Source organism: Brassica oleracea, chromosome C6 (assembly GCF_000695525.1).
Source record: "Brassica oleracea var. oleracea cultivar TO1000 chromosome C6, BOL, whole genome shotgun sequence".
Lineage (NCBI taxonomy): Eukaryota > Viridiplantae > Streptophyta > Magnoliopsida > Brassicales > Brassicaceae > Brassica > Brassica oleracea.
In genome coordinates, this window is record NC_027753.1 from 23,780,100 (window position 1) to 23,793,737 (window position 13,638).

General features: G+C 35.8%; 2 protein-coding genes and 1 long non-coding RNA gene across 3 annotated transcripts; 1 reads left to right on the top strand and 2 right to left on the bottom strand.

Annotated features, from left to right (window-relative positions):
* Positions 1-2,144: 2,144 nt before the first annotated feature.
* On the bottom strand, positions 2,145-3,281 carry LOC106299392. The gene is made up of 2 exons (XR_001261771.1): positions 3,146-3,281; positions 2,145-2,478 (listed from the first exon to the last, which is right to left on the bottom strand). It is a non-coding gene; the product is annotated as an uncharacterized LOC106299392 (long non-coding RNA).
* Positions 3,282-5,192: 1,911 nt separating this feature from the next.
* On the top strand, positions 5,193-7,314 carry LOC106297790 (glutathione S-transferase T2-like). The gene is made up of 4 exons (XM_013733958.1): positions 5,193-5,417; positions 5,872-5,932; positions 6,524-6,968; positions 7,014-7,314. Exons 1-4 carry the CDS (start codon positions 5,193-5,195, stop codon positions 7,312-7,314), a joined length of 1,032 nt encoding a protein of 343 aa, XP_013589412.1.
* Positions 7,315-10,443: 3,129 nt separating this feature from the next.
* LOC106296372 lies at positions 10,444-12,144 on the bottom strand. The gene has a single exon (XM_013732498.1). It carries the CDS (start codon positions 11,881-11,883, stop codon positions 10,804-10,806), a length of 1,080 nt encoding a protein of 359 aa, XP_013587952.1. The 5' UTR covers positions 11,884-12,144; the 3' UTR covers positions 10,444-10,803.
* Between the last annotated feature and the right edge of the window lie 1,494 nt (positions 12,145-13,638).

Consider the following 13,638-nt stretch of genomic DNA (forward strand, 5'->3'; position numbering starts at 1 on the left):
CGTTTTCCCGCCAAAATCGCAAAAACGTGGTTCCCTCCAAAACCGCAAAAAACGTGTTTTCACGCAAAAACCGCAAAAACTTGTTTTCTCGCAAAAACCAAAAAATTGTATTTTCCCGCCAAAACCGAAAAATATCGCTTTCCCGCCAGAACCGAAAAATCTTGTTTTCCGCGAAAACATAAAAAATGTGTTTTCTCGCTAAAACCGAAAAAAACTTGTTTTCCCGCCCAAACCGCAAAAAGAAGACTCGTTAATTTTAAAATAATTCTAATGTAAATATATTAAACTAAATAATTAAATGTAATATAGTTAAAATTAATATTAAACATATAATTAAATCAACACAAGGATATTTTGGTAATTTTTTTATTAAACTCATTTGAATGGAAATGAAAATAAAGAAACAAACATAAGATCCATTTAGATGATTCATCTAGATGAGCTATGTGGATGGACAAACAAACAATCACAAAAATCTGAATAGATCATTTGAATAGATCATACAAATGAATCATTTGGATGGAGATGGCAAATGGTGAAACAAAAAGCCCCTAATTATCTACAGTCTATGGTACTATCACCACACATTTGATGTGTTTCAAGCGAACCTCCTGCATTTTATTTTTTTATTTTAGGTAACATAATAATAAATAATGTATATTTATTAAAACTAGTGTAACATTTTAAGATACCACAAGTATTAAACCCAGTTTACTATCCATAATTATGTTTTCAATTTAAATATTTTTATAGTGTTTAGGCATCAAATTACTGTATTTTGACTTTTATTTATATTTTTTTATACTTCAATAAAAAAAATATTTTGATAAATGTGAAGATTTTAAAGGTTTTTTAGATCCAAAAACTAATTCCACGAAACTTTATATTTGGGTACATGTGAATGATTAAATCTATTTAAAACCCGGCTAGATGACCAATGTTACTCGAACCAAGAGCAAAACTCCAGCTAAAGCCCCTTCAAATAAATAAAATATGTATATATAATATTTATGTGCTGGATAAAATTATATATATATATATATATGTAACAATACAAAATTGTAAAATACATTTTTTATTTATAAATACTATTTTTATTTATTTTATTTAAATACAACAATACAACTTGTGGTAAAATAAAATTTCCTTTTTTATTATTTAAATACATAATATGTTTTATTTAAATATGTTTACCATTCAAAACTGTAATAAACTATTTGATATGTTTGATATGCATTTCTTTTGAATGATCTGCTTGATCTGCATTTCTCTTCTATAATCTGCTTGATCTGCATTTGTTCCGTTTGATCTGCATGATATCATATGCTTATCTGCAGTACTGCTTTTACCATTCGAACACATAAACAGTGAGGCAGATCAGACCAGCGCAGCTGAGCGATCAAGTGTGCACGGTTTACAAACAATAGATAGCTGTTGCAACCAAGCGCTCGTGGCTTGGTGGTAAAGGAGGTACAACTGTATTGCCCGCCACCCGGGTTCGAGCCTTGGCCACAACGGATTTAACATCCGTTCCGTTGGGGCGCTGGAACCCCTACGGGGGATAGTTGGGAATATGGCTGTCCAGATATCAGAGTTACAAAAAAAAAAATAGATAGCTGTTGCCGATTGATTGAAGTGACCATCCGACGTCACTATTTGCTACCTGTGTTTTGTGCCCTAGTAAACTATTGGTTTGACTGATATGATTAGCGTATGTTAGAATAAAAAAAATGGTGGAAAAGAGTGAAAATAAAAATAGTGGGAAAAAAGTGGAAAAGAAATAAATAACATTACTCTTGTAAAATGTTGAGTAAATTTGTGTCTATGTTTTTTTCATTTAAATAGTAAATAGAGTAAAAATGAAAAAAAAAACATATTCCACTTGATTAATAAATTTGTAGTGGGATTTGAAGTAAATTTAAAATTAGAATAATAAGTTACTCTAAAAAGATTTTCTAGTTACACTCTATATGGTTTTTTCCTGAATTAATCTCATTATCGTTTTTCGTTATTTTTAAAGAAAAAATTGTAAATACTATGATGTGACATGAAATTGACAATTCTTAATTTTAAAAATATCTTCTATAAAAAATTTGTTTAAACACTTATCTTTTGTTCGTATATAAAAAAGCACAATATAAATATTAGGGTCGAAAAATACTTTTTTGCCATGTATACATGATTTGTTTGAAAATTAAGGAAACGGTCACAATCAAACGGTAACTTTGGTACATTGGTGCAAACAAAATATTTTGGATGTTGGGCTTCCGTGAAAATCTTTGTAGAATCGAGTGTGAGTACAACGTTGCTACTTGTGGGACGGTCACCGCGGAGAGCACACATGTTTAGGAGGAGGAGGCCTTGGAACTATTACGCAAGGCTTGGCTTGACTACTCAGAGGAGCTCGACATGGTGGGGAGGGTTTTACGCATCCGGTAGATTCCGACGGTGGCTTTGATATCAGTGAGCGATTTTCACCTTTTAAACACACAAGAGTAAATTTGTTGGAAAATATTAACGGAGAGACTATTTAAATGTCGGCAGAGAATTTTTCTGTAAATGGTATCTGCGTTTTGCGCTAACGAGTCATGATGTACAATATGTCCCTTGCTAAAGAATTTCCTATACATTGAGAACAAAATACTGAACCGAAGTCCAAGTGACCAATTGAAAATATGGACACAGTAGAATCGAATTTGAGACAGTAGTGAGTTTATTTGCCTTGCCCCTAGATCGCAAACCATATAAAACTGGTAATTAATAAATTAATAATATGATTTTAATAGACTATAAAGTGGATGTGGATCTTAGCTATTTTGGAAGATTTAAATCTTTTCAATTAACCATTTCTAATAAATCACTTTATTTTCTCTAAAATATATTTTCTATTCTATTAAACTGAAATATGGAATAGGGTGGGATAGTTTCACTCCAAACTATATTTTACATTGAAAAATAAAATGGAGTTAGAAATGCTCTTAGTTATTATGAAATAACGTGTTATTTTGTAAACAGATATTAACTGATCAAACCTTCTTATCCCGGTTAAAGTCCAATAATAGATGTTACAGAACCCATGATTTTAATTGATTTGCTCTTAGTTATTTGTAACAAACAAAAATTCCAACTAACAAGAGATACTGACCTAGGTGACGAAGTCTAGCCTCTGAGACATGAATCTGAAAGAATATAAGACATAGAAGAATATGAAACAAACTTAGAAGAACAAAAACTTGTGTTAGTTTCTTCATTAGCATTGTTCTGTTCCCCGATCATGGGTCTTCGATCAGTAGTGTATATATACAGAGAATGAAGCAAACAAAATCAAATTTATAGTGAATAAATAATTTTATAAGTCAAACTTCAACGATTTAGTTATTGTTTTTTACAAAGACGCGGTTTTGTACATCAGCACTGTAATATCTTCTCAATAAACAAGTACTTTTTGACTAAAATTCAGTTTTATGAAACTCTCCGCGTAATTGCGGGTGCAAGACTTTTAAGAGGTTCCGAATTTCTATCCTTTAACATAATAAGCGCGGGTTTATTTTTGTTTTTTTTGTCAATTGACAAATATTTAGTAAATGTAACATTTTCATATATTTGTGTTTTATTTTATAAAAGACTTAAAAATTTTATTTTTATTTATCGTATTTCATTTTAAATGACTATTTATGCTAAAAAAATTAAACTTTATTTTTTTAATGAATTAAGTTGGTATAACTCTGATAAATTAATTTTATTATGGGGTTAATATTTTAATTAAAAAATTATATACTTTTAATAAAGATTTATACTTTTCAATAAAAAAATTCAATTATTTTTATGAATGCTTAAATTATATTAAGAAAAGAAAAAAATAATAATTAAGAATAGTTGAAAAAAAATTATTTGAACTTGGACTCAATGGTCCAAAGGAAAAAAAAAAGGTGAGAATTGAATCTGATTTTTTAATAGGCCCAAATGGTCCAAGAGAGATTTGATTTGGGCTGGATCCAAAAATAATGACCCAATATAGATTTGTTATTAATATTACTTAATTGCCCTTAATGAAACATGCAATGTTAGTGAAGGAAACATGCCTCTAAGGTAATTATGACAATAGGATCCTGCTTTAATAGTATAGATTTGTTATTAATACTTACTTAATTGCCCTTAATGAAATATGCAATGTTAGTGAAGGAAACATACCTCTAAGGTAATTATGACAATAGGATCCTGCTTTAATAGTATAGATATCATAGGTTATCGTAACATACTGTACTATCTTTCCTTTTTTTTTTGTGAACCGGTATGTATCGTTTGGACTAAATTGAAACATCTTTTATGATTTACGCCAATCATATATGTAAATCATTTGAATCAATTAATATAATCTACTGGTCAAAATAATAAACATTTTGAAGCTCAAATTTCTATTTTTTTTTTTCTAACTCACTAGAATCATTAAATTCCACTAAAAATCATTTTCAACGGTCAAATCCGTAAAAAAAAAAAAACTTTTTTCAACCGATTTCTATAGAATTGACGGTCAGTTCTATATGGTCGAAAAACGTTTTACTATCAGAAATCGGTTAAAATTTTCTAACCGTTTTCTAATCGATACCAAACTGTCAGAGTCAGTTCTATAGCTGTGTATAAGCGAGTGTAAATGCAGTACTGGGTCCAAAATGAAGACCAGCTCATGTGGGTTGAATCGTATATTTCAGATAGATAAGACAGCTAAATATGTTTGTTGATGTGCGGTGTGGATCTTCTTAGGTCGCTATACGTGCACGTAATCGCATTTAATATTCGGTGTTTTTCAACGACCACTGTTGCCGCAGCCGTGCAGCAGAGAAAGACACTGTTATATATTCGTAACTCGTTATTAATTAATGGTCTTTCAACAAACTTGGGTTATGCGTTGTGTACCAAAACCGAAAGCTATTAAAAATCATAGCCACACATACATGGATGGAGTTTAGCTTTGCATATCAACCTAATTCTGATCAACCATAGAACAGTGTGTATTCCATTTGGATTTAATTTTCAAATTTATTTTGGGTGAAGCAAGATCTAAGAGCATGATTATCAGGTGTATTTAGGTGGTCTCTTATGATTAAAAGAAAATCAAAAAGACAATTAAGAGGTAAAGACTTCTCTTATTTGGGGTTAACAAGAGACGTGTTTTGGTAACACGTGTAGGCAAAATGAGAGGAGAGAGGGGGAGCGTGTCTTTGTTTCGTCATTTCTCTCTCTCGAAACCGAATTGTCTCCATTTCGTATCGGAGCTCGGAGAAGGCGATTCTCCTACTCTCGCCGACATACCGGTGATACTCCCTCTCTCCACACCTCCTAACGGAATCCTCTGTCTCTGTGGCTCGTCCGAGAAGGCGAATCTCCCTCTCTCGCCGTGGATCTACTGGAATCGGAAGGTAAATGTATTGTTGTGTTTTTCAATCATGCATGTTTAGATTAGACTTCTTCTTGTTCTGATTGCGAGTTTTATTTGTTTGTAGGTTCAATTCTGTCTCGCGGTGGCTCTCCTCGACGGCTGACGGAGCTCTCTGTCTCTCGGTGGCTCTCCTCGACGGCTGACGGAGCTCTCTGTTTCTCGGTGGCTCTCCTCGACGGCTGACTTTCTCCGTGGTGATTAATTTTTTTTTGTTTCTGTCTTTTGCGTGCTGAGATGAAGGGATCAAATCACGTTTGATATGTTCTGTGGAAGCTGAGGTTAGTGTTTGTTTCTTAATCCTCTTCTGTCTTAGATAAAATAGCTTATGTAATGTGTACTGAAAGGAAAAAAATTAAAGTCGCAGTCTTTGTTTCTTAATCCTCTTCTGTCTTAGATAAAATACATCTTGATATGTTCGGTCTTTCTGTGTTTAGATGGCTGGATCAAGTGTGCTTAAGCAAGGGTCATTTTACAGAAGAATACGCAGCATCACAGGTTAGTCTTTCTCTCTTTCATCTGGTCGAAAATGTGCTGGTGTAGCTTCTGGTCTGTAATGAGATGGTGTAGCTTCGGTCTAAATGGTTGTTAAGGTAATTAATGGTTGCTTTAGTGTTTGGTTATGGTTGTCTCACCGTAATAAATAGAATTGATGGTGTGGTTTGAGTTATTTGAAATTGAAAATAAAGCATTGTTTGTTGTTAGTTGTTTGTTGTTAGATATATGACAAGTCATAACAATTGAAGTGTTCTTTCCAGCTTTGTTTTAAAGATGATTAAGTTACATAGATGTGTTGGTTGTGTGTGTTGAATGCAAAACCTCTCTCCTTCATTTTCTTGATCATTTTATAAGCTGTGTCTTCTAGTTCCTTCTCCAACAGATGAATGCGCATTCTCGTTCCTTCTCCTCTTTCCCATGTTTCTCCTCTTTCGCATTTGTCTCCTCTTTCTCCTCTGTCTCTTCTTTCTCCTATGCGTCCTCTTTCTCCTCTCTCATTGACTTCGAAAATGGATTTCAATCCATTTCAGGACTCGGCAAATTTTGTTGAACTACTCCATAGTCAACAAAATGTTGTCTTTGGCAGTTAAGGACGTGTTCCACTCTCTTCATCGCAAGTGCCGTCCTTTGGAAGTCAAGCTGTGGAGCTTCCAGCAGAGCGTAAGGAAAGAAGGACGTGGACAGTCACAGAGGATATAGTGCTTATTAGCAGCTGGCTCAACACGAGCAAAGACTCCGTTGTAGGGAATGAGCAAAAGTCAGCAACGTTCTGGAATAGAGTTGCAGCATACTTCTCGGCGAGTCCAAAACTTGCTGGCTGTGAAAAACACGACGGGAATCAATGCAAGCAACGTTGGCACAAGCTAAATGAAGCAGTTTGCAAGTTTTCTGGGGAGTATGAGGCAGCCACAAGAGAGAAAACCAGTGGCATGAATGACAATGACGTTCTAAAACTAGCCCACGAAATCTACTTCAACAACCAACAAAAGAAGTTCAGCCTTGAACATGCTTGGAACGAGCTTCGCAACGACCAGAAGTGATGTGAGCTCGCTACATCTAAAACTGAAAGCAGCTTCAAAAGGAGGAAGTTCGCGGATGGTTCACATTCAGGAGCATGCTCTCAAGTCAATGAATGCGATGCTGGTGTAGAAGGAACATCTCGTCCCCCTGGTGTTAAGGTTGCAAAAGCTCGTGGAAAGAAGCCGTATGTTGCGGGGCAAGATGTGTCTGATTATCAGCTCATGTGGAGCATCAAAAAGGATGACTTGGCAATGAAGCAACATCTCTCCAAGATGAGGGTACTTGAGAAGCCTCTTGCCAAGGAAAATCTAGCTAATTATGAAGAAGATCTCAAGAAAAAGCTCATAAATGAGTTAATGTAACTCTCGGCTTTATGTCTTCCGTATGTTTGTTTCATGTTTTAGTTTGTTTCATGTTCTAGTTGTCTCATTTTATGTCTTCCTTATGTTTCATGTTTCATGTTCTCGGCTTTAGAATATAGTTTTTTCATGTTCTTGTTCTACTTAAATTTGTAAAGATTTGCTCTCTTATTCTGTTTTATGTCATGTTCTGTTTCTTGTTCTATAAGCAACTTAATGTTTTGGTGTTTTGTTGAGTTATCTCTTCATGTGGACAATTCTTTTATTTGTTTCAGGTAACGGGAAAGAAGAGGCTACATTGGAGAGGAGCATCAAGGGCCATTGTGATTATAAGATAATGGGACCACTCATTACCATCAAAGCCACGTACCATGTTCCGTTTCAAACTAATACAATATGTGGCATTGGTAGTAACGAGTGTTCCCGCTACCATATTGCGGTTGAAGATTCAAACATCACGGGCCATTCTATCAGTCCAGTGTGTTGTCTCGGCGTGTGTTGTGTCGGCGTGTGTTGTCTCGGCGTGTCACGGGTTTCATCTTTTGGTATCAGTGTGTCACGGGTTTCAGTTTCATTTTTTGTATCAGTGTGTCACGGGTTGTTCAGTGGGGCATTGGTACTCAAGTCGTGTAGTGAATCAGTCGTGTAGTGAATCACTTTTATTTTGTTTCTTGCACTTTGTATTTTCATGTGCATCACGGAGACTCATCTTTTATATATATCAATGTCTCTTTACTTCTAACATCACGCAAACTAATCTACTCTCTATTTTCTCTCTATTGCTAACAAGACGAAACACATCTACTCTCTATATTCTCTCTATTTCTAACAAGACCAAACTCATGTTCTCTCTATTCTCTCTACTTCTAACAAGCAAACTCATCTTCTCTTTTTTTTCTCTCTCTTTGATCACAATTTAATAAAATTCTTATTCACTCCTATGACTTCTTCTTCTCAAAAAACTTTCGATGAATCATCTGATGATACATTTGATGACTTCTTTGATAAAAAAATTGATGAAAAATATGATCAATTCTTTGATCAAGCGTTTTAGAATTTAACTATTCGTGGGGCTCCTAAAAAAAGAAAACCACGAGTTTATATCGAGAGAAATCGTGAAGAATGGCATATTCGTTTACGGAATGATTATTTCAGTGATACTCCAACGTATCCTGATAATTTATTCCAATGACGTTTTCGAATGAACAAGCCATTGTTCATGCACATTGTTGATCGACTCTCCAACGAAGTTCTATATTTTCGAGAAACGAAAGATGGTCTCGGAAGGATTAGTCTCTCTCCTTTTCAAAAGTGTACCGCATCCATTCGTGTCTTGGCGTATGGTTCTGCAGCTGTTGCGGTCGACGAATACCTCCGGTTCGGTGAAACAACCACTCGGTTATGTGTGGAAAATTTTGTGGAAGGAATAATATATTTGTTCGGCGATGAGTACTTAAGAAGACCAACACCGGCTGATCTTCAACGTCTACTTGATGTTGGAGAATATCGTTGTTTTTCTGGGATGATAGGAAGCATCGATTGTATGCATTGGGAGTGGAAGAATTGTCCAACCGCTTGGAAAGGACAATATTCTCGTGGTTCGGGTAAACCAACAATCGTTTTAGAGGCGGTTGCTTCATACGATCTCTGGATATGGCATGCATTTTTTGGACCTCCAGGTACATTAAATGATATCAATGTTCTTGATCGTTCACCTGTTTTTGATGACATAATAAAAAGTGAAGCTCCGAATGTCACTTTCTCTGTCAATGGAAGAGAGTATCATATGGCTTACTATCTCACAGACGGTATTTATCCGAAATGGGCAACTTTAATCCAATCCATTCCTCTACCGCAAGGGCCACAAGCAGTTTTATTTGCTCAACATCAAGAAGCAGTCCGAAAAGATGTCGAGCGTGCTTTTGGAGTCTTGCAAGCTCGCTTTGCCATTGTTAAAAATCCAGCGATGTTTTAAGATAAAGTCAAAATTGGCAAGATTATGAGAGCATGTATCATACTCCATAATATGATAGTAGAAAACGAACGAGATGGATACACTCAATATGATGTTTCAGAATTCCAGCAAGGAGAAGACAACAGAAGTTCATATGTCGATCTCACGTATTCTACGGATATCCCTACAAATATCGCTAACCAGATGGGTGTTCAGATAAGATTTCGTGATAGACAAATGCATCAACAACTGAAAGATGATTTGGTTCAACATATATGGCATAAATTTGGACGTGATGAAGACAACAACTGAGCTCGGATGCTTCTTTCAAATAATTCTTGTTTATTTTAGTAATCTTTGTTTTCATGTTTTAATTTTAAAATCTATGTTTAAAATGTTATCATTTATGTAATATAAAAAATTTAATAAAAAAATTTTTAATATTTTTTTAAAAAACCGTAAATAAGTGACTTGCAATGGAGGGGAAAAAATCTTAAAGTTTTTAAACATGTCTCTCGCCAAAATTAACTCCTAAAATACTATTAAAAATAAAATACTATTAAAAATAAAATACTAGATCCATTAGAATATATGGGATAAAAATGCTCTAACTTGATATAAATTGATTTGACACCTATGTAGTTTGGATTATTAACTTACATCTCTTTCTTCTTCTTTTTTGTTGCTTTTGTACTCAACTTGGATTTGCCTTTGATTAATCAAATCGAGTAAAGACGCAATTTGGAGTTTTTAGTTTGGCTACAATGGTAATGAAAAGTAAATATCACGTAGGAACAATAAGAGCATGAATTCCAAAAAGAAGAAAAACAACTAAACGCATGATATGTATATGTCGTGTTGATCAAGCGAGTGTGATAATAAAAAAACCTCATACATCACTCACGGTAGGTAGGCTTCTTGTCATCAAGGGGTATGTATATTATTCAATTTAATCAAGTCTAAAAGATAATATCCATAACAAAAATCCAAAGAACAAGTAGATATATTAATCATAAAAGCATATGTTATTTAGCTGAAGGCCAAATAGATAAGACTTGAACGATACAGTTTCAATCACCAAACGTTAATAAGACAAATCGCAAATGGGTCATCACGAAGATGATGAAGATGCTCTCTTAACTCTACACACACATTAGTCCAAACACACAACTCACTCATGGCCCCGATCCGATTTTTTATTTCTCTTCCGCAGATCTTACAGAGTACTTACAAAAAATTATTGCTCTCTCTCTCTCTCCCTCTCCCATATAACAAACCAGAAACCCCACCACCATTGTTGGTTCTTAACCTTAACTTCTTGGCCATAAGAATAAAAAAAAGACACAAAACTATTACAACACCACTGTAAAATTTTAGATTCTGAAATCATTCCCAAGAACTACAGAGAATCATATCTAACAACAGAGAGTTAGAGTGATCATCTTACATATACTATTTATAACTTAAGGATTACTGAATCCGTCTATACATAAACATTTGCTTAACAATAATAATTGATCTATGACACAACACGAACTTTAACCGGATGAAACCGGGTTTAAACTTCGGGCTAAACCGTTCAAGGCACTGTAACCTTTGGAACTAAACGCTAAACAGCCGAAGAGTCCATGTCTGTACGGCAAATATGTCCTCTTCTTCATCTCCTCTGCCTGAGCTCTGTTCGCTGTGTAATGCAGCTCGTGAGCCGACGGCTGGAACCCTCGCCGTTTCGTTATTCCGTTCGTTGGCTTCCCGGTGACCGGAGCCTTTTTCACCGCCGGTGGTGGTTGATTCTGTTTCTGCTTCTTGGCTGAGTCCTCTGACTTGAGTTTCTTGTCTTTGAGATTGGAAGGAGAGAACGAAATGTTGGACCAGAACTTCTCCTTGCCGTTTCCTCTTCCTTCGCTTTTGCTACGGTGAAGCAGATCCTTGAGGAAGATCCATTTCTTCGAGTTTCTACAGTACGACGACGATCGAGAAGAAGAAGCAGAACAAGACGGCGTCGTTTCAGCTGACGTCACGTTTTCATTAATCTTAGCTTCGTCCTCTTCGTAATCTTCTTGTAGCTTCCGTATACACTCCCCGTCGAGTCCTTTTTCCTCTTCCTCTTCGTTCCACTGAAACGCTGCGTTTCGGAGCGGAGAGAGAGATCTGGCTTTGCGGTGAACAGATCTGCTTCTCAGCTTCGGATCCCTCCCACGCCTACCGTCTCGTTTCGCCTCTTCGTCGTCTTCTTCCTCTTCGTTTTCCAGATCTAGAAGCGGCGCTAGGACCTGAGGCCTCTGGAGATGGGAAGATAACTTCATCGGCTTGATCTGGCCGTTGGAGAAGAGCTCCTCCGCGGAGGTCATTGGTACGCCGCCTATAGGACCACTGCTTGACGACAACCGAGAGGAGAAATCAAACTCAAAGTCGCCGGAAGGAGACGAATCGAGCTTCGGATTCTCCGACGGAGCAGCGGAGGATAAGAAGAAATGCATCGGACTCGACGGCGCGCTGAAGAAACAACCCGGCGGTGGATTACGTCCGGGACTAGACGGAGCGCTGACGAAGGGAGTGGAGCAAGCTGAGCCAAGGTCGTCGCTGAAACGCGGCGTTTCTGGCTCGACAACAACCATTGTACTATATGAGAGATCAGAGAGTAGATCGATTGTGACTGTCGCTTGTTTCTCAAGGAAAGAGAGAGAGAGATAGAGAGCGCGAGGAACGAGGTGAGGGAGCAGATTGTGCAGCGTATGTATGTATGTATGAAGCTGCTTTTTATTCTTTGTATTTATTGACGTTTTAAAAATTAAATTTATATTGCGATTCTCAAAAACTTTTTTCTTTATTAATTGTTATAAAATATTCGTATGCTGTTTTCCTATAAAGAAAAGTGAATTACGACGTACTCGATCTTTAGCGCACAAATTTAATTTTTATTTAATCATCTGACATGTGGTTTGCATGAATAAAAAGTAATCAACTTGAATAAAAATTTCAAAAGTTCTGACGTAATTAATTTGATCATGTAGGTAATGCCATGGTTGTTGCTTAAGATTCCGCAGGCTGACGCTGATCTAATAGAATAAAGATAAATAATCTATGGATGTTATGGTATTTACAATGCCATTTACTAGCTTGCCCATAGGCCATAACCATATCTTAGTTTCCCTTGATATCATTGATTTATTGTTTGCGAAAATAGCATTTTATGTTTACCCTTAACATAATAATGACCAACTTTATTTGAATTTCAAAAGGATGTTCTGATCTCCATAAATGAAATGAGAAAAATGCCATGATCGTGTATTTATGTCGAATCAGTTCATGATTTCAAGTTTTCACAGCAAAAAATTTATTTTTTTATTAATCATCTGACATGTCGTTTGCATGAATAAAAAGTAATCAAAAGTTTTCACATATTTGAATTTAACCTTACTCATGTAATTCTAGCTAAGAGCAACTCCAATTGGAGTCCTTAGAATTATAATAGTATTTTTGTTACTTTTTGAATAGTTAAGGATTTGAGTCTAAAATGTGTGTCCAATGGTGTTACTCAAAATGAAATCTTTAGGAATTTAAAATTATTAAATTTTTAAAAATTTTAATTTTAAATTTTTTTTATTCAATGATTAAAAGCAAACATACAATAATTATACATCTTCATCATCACCAAACTTGTTCCAAATATTTTCGATTAAATCATTTTTCAATGCTTCGTGTGTACGCCTATCTCGAACATGATTCTGTAGACCAAGCATATTACCGAAATGGGTAGGCATGTTGTTAATATGCTCACCATGTGAACTTCTGCTCGAGTCTCCTTCTTCAAATTCAGATGTATCGTACAGAGTGTATCCACCCCGTTCATTTTCGACAATCATATTATGCAGTATGATACATGCTCTCATAATCTTCCCTATTTTTTCCTTGTCCAATGACAGCGTCGGGTTTTTCACTATCGCAAATCGAGCTTGCAATACACCAAAAGCACGCTCCACATCTTTTCGGGTAGCTTCTTGAACTTTAGCAAATAACTCTGCTTTAGGACCTTGAGGGAGTGTGATAGATTGGATAAATGTTGACCATTTTGGATATATACCGTCCGTGAGGTAGTACGCCAAATCATATTGGTGTCCGTTGACCATGTACGTTACCCTTGGAGCTCGACCTTGATAAATGTCATCAAATACAGGTGATCGATCAAGGACGTTAATATCGTTTAAGGTACCTGGAGAACCGAAATAAGCGTGTCATATCCAAAGATCTTGTGACGCTACAGCCTACAAAACAAGTGTCGGCTTTCCTGATCCACGTGTGTATTGTCCTTTCCAAGCGGTTGGGCAATTTTTCCACTCCCAATGCATACAGTCGATGCTTCCAATCATCCC